We start from the raw sequence: 17,630 nt of genomic DNA, 5'->3' as shown, positions 1-17,630 counted from the left end.
TGAAACAATGACCTAGGAAAAGGAAGCAAATCGGTTCATGCAAAGCGTACGTTTTTAAGGACGCCAAACACAGGTCACATTATCTTTATTGACAATAAAATACAACCCTGTTCTCCAGCTGCCAAGCAAAACCCGGCAGGTTTGCTGCCTCCCCTCCGGACTCTCATCTCATGCCAGTCGCAGGAGCGCAAGGAACAAGCGCAACGCCCGCAGCATGAACCACCTCTGCTCTTCTCCGCAGCGACACCAGGATGATTCGTACGGGAGGTCAGCGACCGACACACCGGGGCGGCTAAAGCACGCCTCAGAGCCAAAGGCCCAGCCTTGTGTCACCTATAAACGCCCGGCCCCGCCGCCCGCAGCTCTTACCGGCGGCTGTCCCGGGGGGCCGCGGAGCGCCTGTGACGGCGGCAGGGAGCGCGCCGGCCCTTCCCGACAGGCAGTAGCGCGGACAGCCCCGGCGGGGCGAGGCGCTGGAGACAGGCACCGCCAGGGGCAGCCCCGGCTCGGGCTCCGCCATATATAAGCGGCGCGGGGTCCTGCGGGCGCGGTCCTGTCACGCTCGCACGGGGAGGAGGCTGAGGTGGCGATGGCGGATTTTGATCCTTACGACGATCGGGCCTACAGCAGCTTCGGCGGCGGCCGGGGGTGAGCGCGGCGCTGCGGCCGGGGCCGGGGCCTGGGCCGCTGGGGGGAACGGAGCGCTGCCGCCGGAGCCTGGAGGGAAGGAAGGAGTGGCGTTCCGCGCCCCCCGGCTGGGCGAGGAGGGGGCGCGGCCGGGCAGGGCCTGGCCTGCCCCTTTCCCGGTGGAGATGGCGGGCGGGCACGGCGGGGGAGCGGGTGGGGAGAGGGATGGGGCGACGCTATCTCTAGGGAGCTTTCGGGCTCATTTTACCCCGCTGCCTTCCCTTCTCCGGGGGGTTGGGCTGAGCCCGGCGGGGCGCGTTTTCCTCCGGCCTCGGCGGGCCCGCTTTGTGAAGCGGGGTGGGGGGGGTGCCGCAAGGTTCAGGGCCTGGCGGCTTGGGAGAGCCGGGAAGGGGCGGGAGGAGGAGGAGGGTGTCGCTGTGTTCCCGCCGGCCCGGAGGCGAGTGGAAGGGGGGGATTTCGGGAGGTGCTGGGCCAGAGCCAGGGTAGGCCCTGAGGAGCTCCTGCAGGGACAGACCGGGAGCTGGAAGGAGGGAGCTTCCCGGGAAGGACTGCAGGGCGGCAGAGGGCCCCTGTTGTGGCGGGGCGAGGTGCCCAGCGGCGTGGGGAGCTGCGGCGGCGCCCCCGAGAGCGGGCGGCATTGTGATGCCTGCAGCGGGAGGAAATGGGAGGGCTTTGTGGTGCCTGCGGTCGGGGAGGGCTGGGAGCCGCCGGCCTGCGTTATCCGGGGCTCCGGTTGCTGACTGCAAATCTCTGATCCTCGGGAGCAGGGCTTGGCTCATCACTTGGTTTTTTGCTGGAGAGCGTGGATAGGGGAGGAGCTACAAAAACAGTAACCAGCAATTACGAAGTTTGTCTTAAATCAGGTTACAAAGATGTCATTAGCAATTTTTTTAATTCTGTAGCAAATAACCATGACAGCAGCCTAAAGTGGCACTTGACACTCATAATAAATTCCGATGTTACTATGCAGTCTGGCCTAGTCAATGTAGGCACATCCTGTGAAGCAATAAAATTAAAGTTAACGTGTTACTTTCATATTCAGATTTCTTTAGCAGAGTACTTAAATTTGCTCTCAGGCAAGATGTGGATACTTGTTTTTGGTGAAGTAAAGGTATCCTACTGATTAGTAGATGCTTTTGCAGATGAGAAAATGTACTTGCACTGATTTAGTTGTAGTTTTAAGCCTCAGATGCTACTAATATCAGAGTGCAACTTGTGCTTCCATTTCACTTATCATTATTACTAGTAAGTTGCTAACAGTTAATTCATAATTTCAGACCCTAACAGGTCTCTGTCCTTTGTGTAAAGCCCCGTAATACATGTAGCGTAATGAAAACATGACTGTTCTTGAAGGTTCTGAATAAAGAATCCCTTGTTAACTCAAAGTGACTTTTGCTCATTTTTAGGTGCTTTAGGACTAGTGTAAACTCATTTGAGAGAAAACAGGTTTTGTGGAAGTTGCATTTTGCTTAACTTTTGGTCTGTATAGAGAGTAAGCATAGGATTTATGTGTGACAGGTGGAAAACAATAGTGCCCAGCAAGTTCTAACGTATGTAAGATATCTGCCTCTTTCTTATACTTCTCAAAATTATAGTGATAGCGCTACAGAATATGACTGTGGTGTGATGAGATGGGATTTTGCTACACCTGAGATGTCTGGTAGAGTGCCGATTAAGAGCTGCAACATAATACTCTGGTATGCAAAAGTAATTTTATTCCAAATGAAGAACAGGCTGCTGACATTAATAACAAAAGGCTTGCTATAAAAGCTTTTTGGTAAGTGTTTTGGAGCCCGAGATTTGACACAAAAACCTGTAATTAAGCATGCTGAGGCCTAGTTGAAACTCTGAACATCAGTAGAGCTTTTCTTGAAGGAAACTGAGTATTGATCACTCCTGACTTGCTGGTACACTGCTTATTTAGGTGTGGCTTATAATACTGGGTGCCTTACTCAAAGGTTAAGATTCATCTGCTGAAGTGCTATACAAGTAGGTGAAAATAAAGACCTAGTCTTTAACCATCTGGCATTTTAGATCCTGTGCTTGCCCATTTAGTGTTAATAAATGTCTTCTAATATTTAGACTAGGGTAAGGTTTTTGTTGAAGGTATCTAATGCTTGCTGTAGAGATGTATTAGATTACCGGAATAAATTCGGTATGTATTTAGAGTTGTGGTCTTGGAGACTCAAAAAAACCAACTTGCATTCTGCTGAGCCTTGTGCTGCCTCTGATAAAGCACTAACATTGGTTAGACTGTTGTCCTTGTGCTGTGTAAAAAAGATAAATACTGAGCTATTGTTTTGATCATTAGTGAAAAGCTATTAAATACTAGCTTTCGAAATATTCTTTGTTTTGGACTTTTGACAGATCTTGTTCTCTGGAGAGAATAACTTTCTAAAACAGTAGCTTCAAAATGATAGTTTAGTTGTTCTTTCACCCTGGTATGGCCTTACAGTGTCAGTAACTCAGTCCACCAAAAAATAAGTCTAATTACAGGGATGTTTGTCTCTGCATTTGCTAGAAGCAAGCTTTTCTCTTCAGCTTTATGCTTTCTTTTTCTGAAAAAGAAACCAAATAGTTGTCTTTCAGATTCCCACATTAAGATGACATAATTATTACCTAATTGTATCTGACAGAAGTTACACTGAGTAGGAAATGCAGATACTGATTTAACACTTTGATGTGACCCAGTTCACTTAGTTCAGATATGTTTTTAATTATAGTTGACTTTTGTCCTATTTTGTCACAAATGGGAGTATCTCTTTTCAATCTCATTGTTTGGTTACTGAAGTCAGCCTTTTTTTTTATTTATTTCACTGTTTCAGTGTTCAAAAAAAATGTAGGGAAGTGTAGAAACAGTTTCTTTTTGTGTTGCTATACCTGGATTCTGTAGGAAACTTAGTTTTAGAACCTCATTTTTGTCCATTCCTGTGGATACTAAAATACCAAATACAGAATTATGTGTTTGATAACGGAGGCCTTAGTAGATCAAATTCAAAAATACTTCATTTTCTGACAATATCAGTAGGGTTGCACAACAGGGCACAGATTTCCACATGTGCACCCTGTGAAGTTCTGGTATGCTATGGTAGAAACAAGGTTTGTCTGTAGCACAGAATTCTTTTGGGGATTGCTAACTTGAGGGTGTGGTTTCAGAAGCAGCTCAAATGGATCTGAGTGGGGGTTGCTGTTGAAAGCTGTAGTTTGAGCCCTTGATTTTGTTCTCCTTCCCATGTTGGCATGAGTGCTCTTTGCAGCTGGCTAGATCACCTTGTTGATCTGGCTGAGAATTCGACTTGTGTGAGTTTTCAGGTGAATCAGCTCACCGAGCAAGATGACTGGCAGTTCAAGGAACATGGTAAGAATGTGTAGAAGGAGGGAATGTTCCCTTTAAACTCATCTGAAGCAATTCTGATGTTCCTATAGAACAATAAAAATTAAGATTATTTTTTTTGTTCCTGCAAATTCTATATGTAGTATTTTAGTAGTTGTTTGTAAAGTCATAGGTGGGAATTGAGGACAAAGGCATGGAACCAATTCTACATACTACAGAATTCTTTGGAAGAGCAACTCAGCTTTGTTGGAGTTCCTTCTTAAAACTTAAGTCTTGTGACTAAAGATAATTCTGCTATACGTACACAGTACCCAACTATAGCAGCTTTAGTTCACCAGTATGTTTTTGACTCGTTAATGAGACAAAGGCAGATGAGGAATATTGTCAAAAATGCTAAAATATGAACCTGGGTGGACACTAATTAAAGATATGTAGGTTGTGATTCAAGTACATGTAGCAGCATGCCGATAGTGACAAATGACTCCTGCCTGGAGCTGCTAACATAAAAAGGCTCAAATGACAGGCTTAGCGAGGAAGAATTAAGAAATTTTATTCAAGATTTCTGCATTATCTGATTCATGAGTAATAAAATATTTATTCTGGAATGAAAAAAAAGTATGTTGCTTGCCCAGTGGATTTTTCTGGCTGCGTGCAATAAACAAAAGGAAATAATAAGCATATTTGAATTTCTGTGTTTTGGGTAGGACTCTGCAGACATCTAATCAGTCCATATCACCCTAGAAAATCCTGGTTTGGTACAGTTTGTGTTCCACCATGCTTTTAAGTGCACAGCAAGCCTCTGGGAAAGGGAGCAGTCCTGAACAAAGCCCAGTTAAGTGTAAGGTGTTGAAGAGAACATGGGTAGAGTGGTACGTAGGTGTCTCAGGTGAAAGTCAAAAGATTGCTTGGGTGGGGTGGATGGTGCTGGAACCAGTGACAGTGATGTCCTGGAGCCTAGAAGTCCAGGAGCTATAACTTAAGGTTGCCTTGTGTCCACAGTACCAACCTTGCAGTCTGTAAAGAAGATCAAAGTTAGCTTTAGAAGATTAGGCTCTACAGGAGATTAACACACAGGTGTGTTACATTAATACAGTAAAGAATTTCACTGGTACAGTCTAGTTCCTCAGCAACCAATGATATTTGGTTATAATATCCTTATAAGCCTTAACTGAGACTGAAGGTAAAGATGGGAAAAGACAACCTAGTTTACCTCAGTCTGTAATTCATGAGACACAAAGGAAGAAGTAAACATCCAAATAGCGCTGAAATTGGTTTCTCTGCCTTAGAACACATCGCTTAACACAGTGTTTTATTACGTGTTCAATTCAAAGCATTCCAGTCCAAATATCTGACAGGGCAGTAACTTCAGAGTTAGCAGAAGATGTTTCTATTAAGCTAAATGCTGCTGAAATAATTCATATTAATATGGAGTGCATGTTGATAATATACTGTTTAGTTAAAAGCATTGGATCCAGCTTAATTTCAGGATAAGCCAACGAGCCTGTGCCATGGAAGCATTCACTGCTGTAAATTATTCTTAAAATCTAGTCCTGGATGTGTTTAAGAAGTAATGTTTTTGATTGGGGCACTGTAGAGCTAAGCTTACATTGCTTTTCTTAATGGATTGTGTGATGAGAAAGAAGTTTGTTCATCACTTTGTTACTGAGTTCACCTGTAATGTATTTAAATATATTGTTCATTTTTTTTCCCACTGAAGGACTGCATCAGGTAACACTAGAAAGGAGTTGGCTGGTACTGGAGGTGGCGGGTACAGGCAAAGGAATAGGAAAAACTAAGTGAACTTGTGGAAGAATCCACTTCCAAAAAGCACCTGAGCAGTGCTATATACTGTATTACTAGCTGTGGTGGAAGTCAAGTTCCAGAGGCACTGTGCTTTTTTTTTTTCAACAGGTCTCGTGGTGGTGGTCTTGGTTCCCGTAAACAGAAAGAGCTGCCAACAGAACCCCCTTTCACAGCGTATGTGGGAAATCTACCCTTCAACACTGTTCAAGGAGACATAGATGCCATCTTCAAGGATCTCAGTGTAAGGAGTGTACGACTAGTCAGAGACAAGGAAACAGACAAATTTAAAGGTGAGTGTTCAGAGTTGTTTTAGTTGTAGTTGGCTAACTGGTAGGAGAAAATGAGATACTTCTGAAGTGTCTTTAATGGTGAATTTCACTCTGTAAAGCAGAGTTAGCTGCTTAATCTGTGTTTGTTCTTTATGGTGACTTATGCAGGTTTCTAATTCGCTAACAGGTAAACACCATTTGAGTGAGATTCACTGTTACTTCCATTATAAGATACAGACCAGCCTGAGTGACAAGGGTCAATATTTGCCCTGCTGTAAAAGGACTTAAACCTTGTTTGTCTTGTATGAATTCATACAAAGCTGAACTGCCTGACCCACTTAAAATCCATGACCTTAAGTGTTGAATGCTTACACAGTCTTCCTTTGGTTCAGATGACTCCCATTGCTTCAACTCTGTCTTTTTTTCTTTTTTTTTTTTTCTTTAAGTAGATGGGGAGGGGGGGAAGCAAGTAGATAAGCCATTCAGACAATTGTTTTGGAGGATGCAAATCTGATTTCCATTGGAATTGGCCAGTGGAAGGGGAGTATATTTGTAAGTTACTTGAGGGGGTTGGGGCAGAGAGGCTTAACTCAGATGCCAGAGGGCCTCGGAAAAGGAATGAATTCACTAAATTATATAAATCAGATGACTGGCCAAGCAGGTGCTTCTTGTTTAAAAATACTAGTAACCAAATGTCACTATTCAGCTAAATAACTGTCTAAAGGCATAGAGCAAATCTAATCTGTAATGAGAACCCTATGGTAAAGGGAATTAATCAGGCTCTTGGCGTTTGCTTAGTGCCTGTACAGAGTTCTGTTTCAGGATTTGTCCCCATCATTAACAGGCATAGGTAAATGCATTCATAGTTAGTGTTTGGTTTCTGAGTTGTGTACATCTTGCACTCATTCGTCTTTGAAAGAGAAGGGAGGCTATTAGCAGATATGCAGGAAGAGTAGCTTCTTACAAAGGACTCTTGAAGTGCTGGTATTAACTTGTGAGGTTTGTCTTGCAGGATTTTGTTACGTAGAGTTTGATGAGGTGGAGTCACTCAAGGAAGCTCTTACATATGATGGTGCAGTAAGTATACCTGCAATTAATTTGTGAAATACAAAGATAAACACAAGTCTCAAACTCCTTGGCAGCCCATATGATACATTCTGAAGAGATTCTCTCCTTTATTTAACAGCTTTTGGGTGACCGGTCACTTCGAGTGGACATAGCAGAAGGCAGAAAACAGGATAAAGGTGGCTTTGGCTTCAGAAAAGGCGGGCCTGACGACAGAGGTGACTTCAATTTGTCTAAATAGCTTCTTCAACATAATGGTTGTAGTTACAACTTCTGATGCTGAATAATGCTAAGACAAGGCACGCAAGTGAATGTGATTTTTATAGGAGGGAGTTTTATTTGTATATACAGTTCTAACCTAGCTGCTGCCGCTCCTGAAATGTCTGAAATACAGATGCGCTTTGTGTCCAAAAGCTGAGTATGTTGTGACTCCTAGCCCAGGAAGTGAGACCAATACCCCTAGTAATGTACAGTGTCTTGCAGAGGACAATCCTAAGGCCAAAAGTCTGATCTGCTACTATTTTCCTAAGAAAAGCGAGTAAGCTAAGTAAGTGTAAGTAGACAAATACCTATTTTGGATTATCTAGCTCCTGTTCAGTGTAAAACCAAGCTTTGCTGTAGTGGAAGCTCAATTGAATGAGATTTACTAAAGGTTTCCATTGAATGTGTATTAGAGAAGCTTTTCTGACCACTTACTCTTGGTTAACTTAAACTGACCTTTTGTTTCTATGCATGGAACTTGGTAGTACTGAAACAAAAGGATTTTCCAGCAGCATGACTTTTGGATATTGAAGGACTGAAACTTTGGTTTGGTATCCCCTTGATCAGTCTTTCCCACAGCTTCAGACCTGAACACAATTGTGGCTTTTTTCCTAGGAATGGGAGGAGGTTCCCGAGAATCCAGAGGAGGTGGATGGGATTCCAGAGATGACTTCAATTCTGGTATCAGTATTAACACTTATACAGATAGGCAGCCTAAAAGGCACAGAAATGTTCTCATTTTCATGTCAGCTACATTTGTCCCCATTACTGTTTTGATTGAATCAACTGTATGCCAACTTTGGACGTCCTCCAGCTGCAGTGGGAATCTTCATTGCCTTATGACAGAGGAAAGAGTCTTGTAAATTTTATGAAGCAGTCCTAAATGACAGAATACTTGTTCAAATGTAGCCTATGATGTCTAGGTTTTAAGCATTTCTCAAACATAAGGCTAAGTACATTTCTGAATAGTAGCAGAAACAGACATCATGTGAAAAAGCTGATAACTGTATTCTTTCAGAGCAGAAGCTTTCAGCTTTTTAAGGAGATGTGACATCATTGTATGTGTATCCCTGAGGCAACTGACTTCTCCAAAGATGCGTTAGTGTTCCGAAGCACTTCTAAATCCTAAACGTTTTTAAATGTTCTTGTTACAGTAATGCAAGTTGCAACAAATGGCTGGGCTTGCTGAATGGAAGGTAGTGATGGAGCCACTGGGTTTGCTCTTGACTTCCAGTCAGTTTCCAGCTATTAGAATCCAGGGTGACATTAACACAAGTGCTTTTGTCCTCTGAAATCATGGGTTTGGTCCATTTTCTGATGGGGAGATGCTGGCAAGTGCAACTTTGCAATGTCTGGTGTCTGCGTGCGTGGAATGGACAAAGTAGAAGGAGCGGTAACCAAGTGTGCCTTTGCCACCAGCATGAAACTGAAGCATGATGCCGGAGAGAAGCAGCTTGCTACAGCGCTGCGCTTAACCTGCCTTCGTAGCTAAGCATTCTGGTGTCATAGCTTTATACCTTCTTTGGCAGCTTCTTCAAATATGGATGCATTTCAGCTTGTTAGATGCTGGATGAGTGAGTGTGAGCCAGAAGTGTAGCATTTAAGTCTTAGTTGCTACAGAGGCTTTTTTTTCTCAGGTTGTACAGCCTTGCTCTGGACCAAGTCTTTAAAGATGGTTGGTACTGAAGTCAGTAAGGGACAGTTCTGCAACTGCCAAATACTGAAGTGGAAAGGAAAATCTCAGATGGGAACAAAACAACTTTCTCTTCCAGGTGGCTTCTGAAAAACTGAGTATATTCCCCTTAGGTGTGCCATTAGCCTGAAATGCAGATGATGGGGGGGGGGCTTGGAGAGATGCTCTAGAATAGTCTTTGGTACAGACTAGAAGTCTGGTTAGTGACAGACAGTTCTTGACTTTTTTGATACATAAACTGAAGAAGTACAGTCAGTTTCATATTTAAAGTCAGAATTGGTATTTTTCCCTAGCTCTTTAATTAGTCTAGTAAATGCCTAGTCAGTTTATAGTACAACTAAAAAGCCTTGGGGTTTTGCTCTGTTTTTCAAAGGCTCTGTTTTATAAGGACTGTTTATTTCACTGCTCCCTAGCTATTTTCCCATGTGCTGTGCACCTGCAGATTTCATGCCAAGGCTGTAGCCAGTGTGATCTTCTGGCTACAGAAGTACTCTTGAGTATTTCTAGTGTTGTCTCTGAATTCAGCTAATGGTGCTAACAATCTGAAGTTGCAGCTGAAGCTCATATTTTAAGCTCACTTGATGACCCATTCTCCAACACTCCAGTAAACATCTAGGTGGATAAAGCAGTTTCTGAACTTGGCATAGTGTACCCAGTTTCAAATGGAATCTGTATGACTCTTCTAGAACGTGTTAGATCTGTGAAGCAATCTGCCTACAAAGGCTCTCAGTGCATCATCTTGGACTGACAGCAGTGACTTTGAAAGGTTTTCCAGTCATCCAGATAACAATCTAGATTAACAGCATTGCAAAATGTGCTCTTTAAATTCACTGTCTTCTGTCTTCAGGATTCAAAGATGATGACTTCTTGGGAAGCAGAGGTAGAGGAACCCGCCCTGGAGACCGGCGACCACCAGGTGCCTCAATGGGAAGTGGTGGCACTGGTCGCTTCAGAGATGGGCCTCCCATTCGTGGATCTTCCATGGACTTCAGAGAGCCAACAGAAGGTAAACTCTTTGTCTTCTGTAATGCAGCCTTCCTTCATGAAGGAGAGAGACTCCTGCTTTCTTTGTCAGGTTAAAGCTACTGCCCTTGACAGAGATCTTAAAACCGTAATGTTTTCTCTTTTCAGAGGAAAGAGCACAGCGACCCCGACTTCAGCTCAAACCTCGAACAGTTGCTACTCCCCTCAATCAAGTAGCCAACCCAAACTCCGCTATCTTTGGCGGAGCCAAGCCCCGAGAGGAAGTAGTAAAAGAGCACGACTGAGTTTGGGGTTGAGAGGGAATGGGGAGGCGGGAGAAAAAGCAAGACAGTACAGAGTGACTAGCTCTGCTGGAATGTCAACCCTGCAGTTTACCATTCCTGCCATCTGGTATTTGTCCTCTTTGAAACCGAAAACACAGAGCTTGTGAATGCATGTCAGCTGTTAACAAGTGGTTTTTAGTACGTTCTTGGCTTTGCTGTATCTAGTGCCTGCTTTGTGCTGAGTTTCCTTCTTCTGTTTCCTTCCAAGCAGCACAGTTCCCAGTAGATAAGGCAGTGTAGCTGCTTCCACGAGCGTGGAGGTCTCTGGACAAAGGTGCTGCTTCTCTTCTTCATTTCTGGGTTTCTTTTACTTTAGAAGCACAGGTTAGACTTAGTTATTTCCCTGTATTATTTCCTTTTACTACTTCCTCAGTGCTCCTCTTCTGACCTGCATGTCTTGTTCTGTATTGCTGTGGCTCTGAAGAGGAAACTGGAGAGTCCAGATGAGTTTGAACAGAGAAATTTACAGTTCTAACCAAGTAGCAAAATACTATTTATGATAATTGGTGATTAAAGTTACTGTATACAGCAGATGACCTTATAAAACTGAGGGGGACAGCTACCCTTTCACACAGGTTACCGGGAAGGATCAATTTAACAGATGCCTTGGCTGACAAAAAGCCTGGTGAGTAGGTAGTGGAATTGGTGTGGATAAAGCATCTGCCAGCAGACCCTTGCTGGTGGTTGTCTGTTGACTTCAAAATGGTATGATACTACACCTCCAAGCTCAAGGTTAGTGCTGCAAAAATGTGCCTGTTTGAGCACGATTGCTCACTGGCTCTTTCTGCTTACTTTTTTTGGGTTTTACATCTTTGGGAAATTTTTAAACGAAGTTTCTACAAATAAAATTGACTTTTTTTATTTTTAAGGAGTGTATACTTTGCCATGCAGTATGTAAATGCCATTATCCCCTTTATCTTTGCCCAATGGTGTACAGTTTTAAGACCTCTGCTTTCAGAATACCTTGAAAACGGGCAGATTAGAAATCGTTCTGCTGTAGATTCTCTTCATGTAGAAGTTTGGGTAAAAAGCATCTCTAATTGCTGCATCTCTCTTCACTCGAAACGTTTCTTGCCAGTGTTTTATAGGAGGAGGGAGGGGAGGCTGGAGCAAAAGGAGAGAGCCCATGAATGTTTAAGGACAAAACCTGGATCTACAGCACTGAAGCGTGGATATGTCCAAAGCATGAGGAAAAACTTGGGCCCCTAATGCTAGTGCTGACAGCTTTTGGATAAAACAGCCAGCACACCGGAGTACTTCCAAGAGGAGTTTGGAAGCATGGCTGCTTCACTACCAGCGTAACTACTGCTAGTAGTGAATTTCTTCCCGTAAAGTTACCTTTAATGTCAGAGTCCCAGCAATTTACAGAACTACTCTTTCCTTCCTTCTGCTTGTCACTTAATCTGCTTCTGAGATAAGAACCATTTGTCTAACACTAATACTTAATTTAAGACAGACATGCATTGTGTGGTTGTATTCCAAACAAATAATTGATCTATTTACATCTTCAATGTGGAAAAGATTTTTAAGAACAAATTCCCATATAAAAACTCTCCTCTAGTCAAGACAATTGACTTTTAAATGTAAAAACAAAAAAAAAAAGAAAAGAATTCCAAACACTTAACACATTCTGCTTCATAACAAAATAAATTTATGGATATGGTATTTTGTGAATGATCTTTTAAATAAAAGAAAACATTAAGTAATATTTAACATTGGTCTTTATTTGAGTCTGCTATAGCATGGATTTTTTCTCCCCCCTCAGCTTTCAAACAATGTGTTAATTTGGAATTTTGCTTCCTTAAATTTTATGGGGAAGTGCTACCAGACCTATTCTTGTAAAGGGGGGAGGAGGAAAAGATAAAGGGGAGGAACCTAATCTAAACAAGTGTTGGTGGAACATGCAGGACACTGAAGCAAAAACTGTGTACAAGTGGAAGGGAGCAAAAATTCTTTATCCTGTGGCTTCAGCATAGCTTGTTACGTTGCTAAGGCTGCCAGGCAGAATTGGGAAGCGCTGTAGCTTGCAGGTCGTACAGTTCATGCTGTTTCCCACAAGCTGGGTTCTGCTGCTCTGCGGCTGGAATCTACTGCCCAGTACAGGGCAAAAAGTGCGTCCTTCCAGTCTGAGCAGTGATCGATTGGTTTAACGTGGACTTTGTGGGGAGACTAAATAATCTACTTGCTGCTATCTTGCCCAGTTTCTCCCAGTTTTCAGCTGGCCTGTTTCCCACTAGATGTAACTTAACAAGGCTGTTGCACTGCGCCTTTGAAGTATGTGCGTACTGCAGGCTAGGTTAAGGGAGGGAGAGCTGGGTTTTTATTGAGGAAAGGAGCTCTGACCTTCCTGCTTGGTTTTACTGCTTCCTGTAGCATAAAAGGGTGGCAAGTGTTCCTGCCTTCTGGCTACTCGGTCCACTCTCTTTAGACCTGCCGTTATGAAGCTTGAGCAGAGAATCCAAATCCTGCTCTGGAGCTGCTTGCTGAAAAGGCGTGTGCACTAGCAGCTGGCTGCCGGTCATGAATAACAACCTGAGGTTTATATTTTAGAATTGGGCCAGCTGCGTGAGGGTAGTGTCCTTTGGCTGCTACCTTGATTTGCTCATAGCTGGTCCTTCAAACCTGGTGGGAGAAGCCGTAATTCCATCACTCTGCGTGGAAGAAAGTAACACTGATCTGTGAGACAGGCGGAGAGGTGGAAAATGGCTCACCTTAGTTCTATAAATATTTTTCCATATCTGCTAATACTTCTTTGGTCAAGGGTTTCCCACTAGTAAATGCAGCCTAATCCGGGTATCATGTAATACCTTTTTTTTTTTCTTTTTTAGTAGTTCTTCATATGCAAACATTAATGCATTGCCTGGTTTCTTTGTAGCATTCTGCATTAATGCTTCCCGTATGGCTTAGGGTCAGACTCCTCCAGTTCTTTGTCTTTCCCCCTTCAAAAATTTAATTGATTAAAATTTTCCTGTACAGAAGCATATCAAACTAGCTCGTGTCAACAGCTGACGAAACTATATTTAATATATGGATGTGGCATTTAAAGTTTTGTAGGAGGAAGCAAGATGATGTTTTCCCCATCTCACCAGCAAAAAGCAGTTAAGGTTTAATCTGTAATGCTGAATTTTACCTGCAGCTTAAAGCTAAGCCTGGCATGGCAAAGCCTAGACAGAGGAGGTTACCAGCGGTGGTAACAAATGGGTAATTCACTCTGGCTATTCGTATTCTCACCAAGTTCTTTCTAGTAGCTGTGCAGAGCTTTCTTCAAGCTTGAACTTAAAAAATAAGCAAAAGTGAAGTCAGGCGTGCAGCAGTTGGGTTTTGGAACTGAAATGGAATTTGCTTTGCTGCTCTAGAAGGTGTTTTGTGTTTCTCCAGTTGGGTTGCAGGCAGGGAAGGCTGGCATGCGTGGTGGCTCTGGAAGCTGTGGGACAATGCAGGAGGAAGCAGCATGCATCTAATGTGCTGCAAAACTCCGCTGTCAACCGCCAAAAGAGAAACGCTGCTGAGCTCCCAAACCCAGGGGCTAATCCCAGTCCTCTAGCGGCAGCAGCCCAGTGCTGGCACTGGTGTGTTGCTAACTCACTGAACTGTGCGAGTCAGTAACGGCCTTGGAGGGGGCTCTGGGTGCTTCTGGTCCTGAACCTTGTTCTGATGGCTGACGAAAGGGGTGGAGGAGTGCTCACATACTCAAACGATGGGCTGGTGATAGGGTCGAGTTAAATTTGTGCCCTTGAGGGTGGCTTTCCTGCCACCTTAAAGTAGCAAGAAGATGTTAACTTCTGAGTTACTTCTGAGTAACTACTACTGAGATGTGCTGGCGCCACTAACAGTTTCCAGTGCTGACCATGAATTTCTGAAGTAATGCTTGGTGTCCCAGAGCTGGTCGTGACAGAGAGCAATTGTGGACGAGACTTGCTGTCCTGGGGCAGTTTTGGGTGATGCTGATATTTTTCAACTTGTCTTACGAATACTATTATAGTTTCAATCCTGACTTTAGCACATAGTATAGTAGGGGCATTTGCTACCTGTAGTACTAGCTGCTGACTCTGTAGTACTAGCTGCTGACTTGTCTTCAGGAAAGATTATAGAATAGTGAGCACGTTAGAGCAAATCCTGTGACCTTGGAACCCCTCCTTTTTGTAGGAAAGATTTAATAATCAAGCCGGCACGTTTTGAAATGCATACATGGCCCTTTCTCAGAGTGCTCACGCGTGGCAGCCCACCGGGTGCTGAGCAGGGCTGGTGGGAGCGCCTGTGCCGCAGGCAGCCCCCTGCCCACCTGCAGTGGGGCAGGACGAGGGCTGCGCCCGGCAGGCTCGCTCCAAGCGGTGCGGTTTGCAGCCAGGCGTAGATCGCTGGGTTTTTATACCGACCTCGTTCCTTCTCGCTGCGTGGAAGCACGCCTCGTGGTTGTTCACCCAGCAAGAACACGGGCGACGAACCGCTGACGGCGAGCATCTTTGAGTTCATGTGGAGTTTCTGTTGTACGTTCTGATGGTTTCTGTGTTTTGCTACCAGACGAGAGCGAGGGCTCTGAAGGATTGGGGCTCTTCGTCCATCCTGGCGTATTCTAGCGTAGAATCAGTTACGTTTGTAGTTCTCAAGGGCGCTTCTCTGGACTGGATTCTTGGGATGCAATTTTGTAGGTGATGCTAGTCTTGAATTTTTAGAAGGGGGATTTTTTCTGGCTGAAGGGGAATTTGATTTCCAGCTGAGATTGGAATTTTCTAAGCTCATAGCTGAATCCCTCTCTCAAATTCCACTTACCCACTGCAGGATTTTAAGGAATCAAGTATATTTGAAGTGGCAGAGGGCCATCTTTTATTGGGCGCACACATTCTATCTATATATTCTGCAATTTAATCTGTTATTTGTGATACAACCCACTACAGCAGAATTACCAAACCGATTAGAAGCATTGAAAATAGTGAAAATTTTATTCTCTGACCCTGCTTTCTGAAAGGACTTCATCCTTCAGTGCCAGACACTTGACCCTGAAGCCTGATGCACATTAGCAATACCTTGATGCCATTACATGTTCGGGACGAACTGGAGAAACGTACTACCAAAGCGACAGGGGTATAGGTTGCAGCTCTCCTGCGCAGTAGGGAGCTTTGCTGGTTCCTCCCCATGTCTGCTCACGTCGTCCTGAAGCTTAGATGGGCACAAAAAACGGGAGGGCAGGTTCTGGCTGCACACGCGGCATCACGGTGCATGTGCAGTGTCAGCGTTATTGGGTCTAAGATCGTGTTCCTCATCTTACTGTAGCTGTTTGGGTGACTAAATCCACAGCATTTTATGGTTTCCTTGCCCGTAGCTGCAGCCACTCTGGTACGTGATGTTGCCTGCTCGATGGCAGGTGAATTCTAACATCGGCTTCATTTCTGTCCCCTTTGCAGCAGAGTGCACCCAAGGGATTTAAGGGCTCGCAGCGCTGTTACAGGAACAACCTGCTTACCTGTAAGCTCACAAATTCTTCTGTAGAGTGTCCCAGGGTTGATGTTTCGGGTATGTTATCACTGGAAGCGCTGCCACCACCTTTCTGCCCAGTAGGTTTCAGCCAGGTTAGTGTTCCCCATGGTAGGGATTTGCTTCCTACTATGAGATTGTTTCGTTCATGTCACCGTGTTCCCAAGATCTGCCTCTTTGTTTTAAATAAACCAAAAAAAAAATATCACTAAGTACCTCTATAAACCCCTGCGAAACCTGTACTGTAATGAATCTGTATAATTTGTATTGCTGTATAAAAAAAAGAATCAAATAAAAGCATTCAAACCTTCTAGGTTTTTGTGTTCAAATGTAAGAATTACTGTGTCTACAAGGATGAACTAGGGATAAGGACGGGAAGAAGCTTCATAGCACCATAGGGATGGACAGGATTAGGGTTTGCAATCAAAAGCATTCAAACCTTCTAGGTTTTTGTGTTGAAATGTAAGAATTACTGTGTCTACAAGGATGAAGCTTCATAGCGCCATAGGGATGGACAGGATTAGTCTTTGCAAACCGTACTCGGCCAAATTTTTGCAAAGCGCCCTGCCATCCTAGCTGTGAGGTGTTTTTCCACTGGGTGGTAGCAGCATGTATCTTCAGCTGTAAGGGAGCTGCTTTCGGTTTCAGCTGGGTGAGATGAGCTTTGCAGTGGGGTGTGCAGCTGGGGCAGGGGAGGAGGTGGCATTTCCCCTTGGGCTGGGAACACGCTCATGCCCCTACAGCGACGCGGAAAGCCATGCCACGGGCTGTACGAAAATGCACAGGCACTACTTGAGCATGTCAGAAAATTTCCTCCAAGATGTGGCTTTCGTTAAAGCCGCCGTGAAAATTTGGCAAAACAAGTCATGGGGGGGTTGGGATGAGATGAGTGCTTGTTGTGGTCCCATAGCACAGGGGGGTTGGGTGCTGGTCTCCTGCAAGGCAGACAGCGCTTCACTCACAGAGCTTGAAAACCTGTCCCCAAAACTTCCAGCACCGGGTGTGTTTCTGCAGAAGGGTCAGGCTTAGGTGATGCACGGTTTTCTACTCGTTTGGCTGCTAATTTCTGATCAGCATCAGCCATAACACCTGGTTCAAGCAAAACCAGCTGGTCTTTGAGCTGACCCCACCTTTATCTGAAGGGGTGGGAGGCAGCCCCTGGGGTGGTCAGTCTTGCAGCTCTAGCAGGTAAGCTGGGCAGGGGGGAAGGTGGGTTCTCCCAGCCTCTCTGGGCCTGGGGAGATGTTCCTATATGTGGGTAGCTATATAGCTGAAGGAGAAAATAGTGTTTGGTTAGCCAGTGGAACTGCCCGAAGGAGTAGGTGCTATGTGTTTGTTATGGGGGTGGGGGGGAGCAAGACCAGGCTGAAACGGGTGTGGTTTGAAAAGGATGTGGAAGGGTGAAATCACAACGTGGTGTTTTATATAACTTACTGCAGTGGACAAAAGCATGATGCTCTGGAGTCTTTGACCTTTCCTCAATCCAGAAATGGTTTCTAGTGTTGCGTCCAGCGGAGGTGCGGGCGATTACGGGAGGGAGAGGGCAGACACGGGGCAGAGCCCGGCATCCCAAGGTTTGGTGTCCGAGAGGTTTGTGTGTGCGTCAGAGGGGGCTTGGGCTTGGTCTGACCCCACAAGGAGCAGAGCTCATGGTTGTGTCGGTAGACCTGCACACCAAGCCCCTCTCATGAGAAATACAAAGGAGGGAGATAGTATCTGTGCAGCAGTGTGTGTTACTGCACTGCCTACCTTCCAATCGAGGTTAGAGATCAAGGTGG

The 17,630-nt window shown here is 44.7% G+C and overlaps 1 protein-coding gene and 1 long non-coding RNA gene across 3 annotated transcripts; one reads left to right on the top strand and one right to left on the bottom strand.

Annotated features, from left to right (window-relative positions):
- Positions 1 to 493: 493 nt before the first annotated feature.
- Positions 494 to 16,157, bottom strand: LOC121096971. The gene is made up of 3 exons (XR_005830727.1): positions 14,607 to 16,157; positions 4,465 to 4,470; positions 494 to 505 (listed from the first exon to the last, which is right to left on the bottom strand). It is a non-coding gene; the product is annotated as an uncharacterized LOC121096971 (long non-coding RNA).
- On the top strand, positions 520 to 12,088 carry EIF4H (eukaryotic translation initiation factor 4H). 2 transcript variants are annotated; one of them, XM_040613632.1, is made up of 7 exons: positions 520 to 648; positions 5,894 to 6,075; positions 7,067 to 7,131; positions 7,241 to 7,337; positions 7,996 to 8,061; positions 9,921 to 10,079; positions 10,205 to 12,088. In XM_040613632.1, the coding sequence occupies exons 1-7, from the start codon at positions 590 to 592 to the stop codon at positions 10,339 to 10,341; spliced, it is 765 nt and encodes a 254-aa protein (XP_040469566.1). In that variant the 5' UTR covers positions 520 to 589; the 3' UTR covers positions 10,342 to 12,088. The 2 variants fall into 2 exon arrangements, with proteins under 2 accessions (XP_040469566.1, XP_040469576.1); XM_040613642.1 differs by lacking the exon at positions 7,996 to 8,061.
- Positions 16,158 to 17,630: the final 1,473 nt, after the last annotated feature.

This window comes from Falco naumanni, chromosome 1 (genome assembly GCF_017639655.2).
Source record: "Falco naumanni isolate bFalNau1 chromosome 1, bFalNau1.pat, whole genome shotgun sequence".
NCBI classification, from domain to species: Eukaryota; Metazoa; Chordata; class Aves; order Falconiformes; family Falconidae; genus Falco; species Falco naumanni.
The sequence above is the reverse complement of the archived record's forward strand: the minus strand, read 5'-3'. Positions and strand labels throughout refer to the sequence as shown.

What these genes read in the sequence shown, in the direction of transcription:
- EIF4H (XM_040613632.1), top strand. Translation starts at nt 590, where the DNA reads ATGGCGGATTTTGATCCTTACGACGATCGGGCCTACAGCAGCTTCGGC. An exon ending in GGAAACAGACAAATTTAAAG is followed by an intron (nt 6,076 to 7,066) that starts GTGAGTGTTCAG and finishes TTTGTCTTGCAG; the next exon opens with GATTTTGTTACGTAGAGTTT. An exon ending in AGGCGGGCCTGACGACAGAG is followed by an intron (nt 7,338 to 7,995) that starts GTGACTTCAATT and finishes CTTTTTTCCTAG; the next exon opens with GAATGGGAGGAGGTTCCCGA.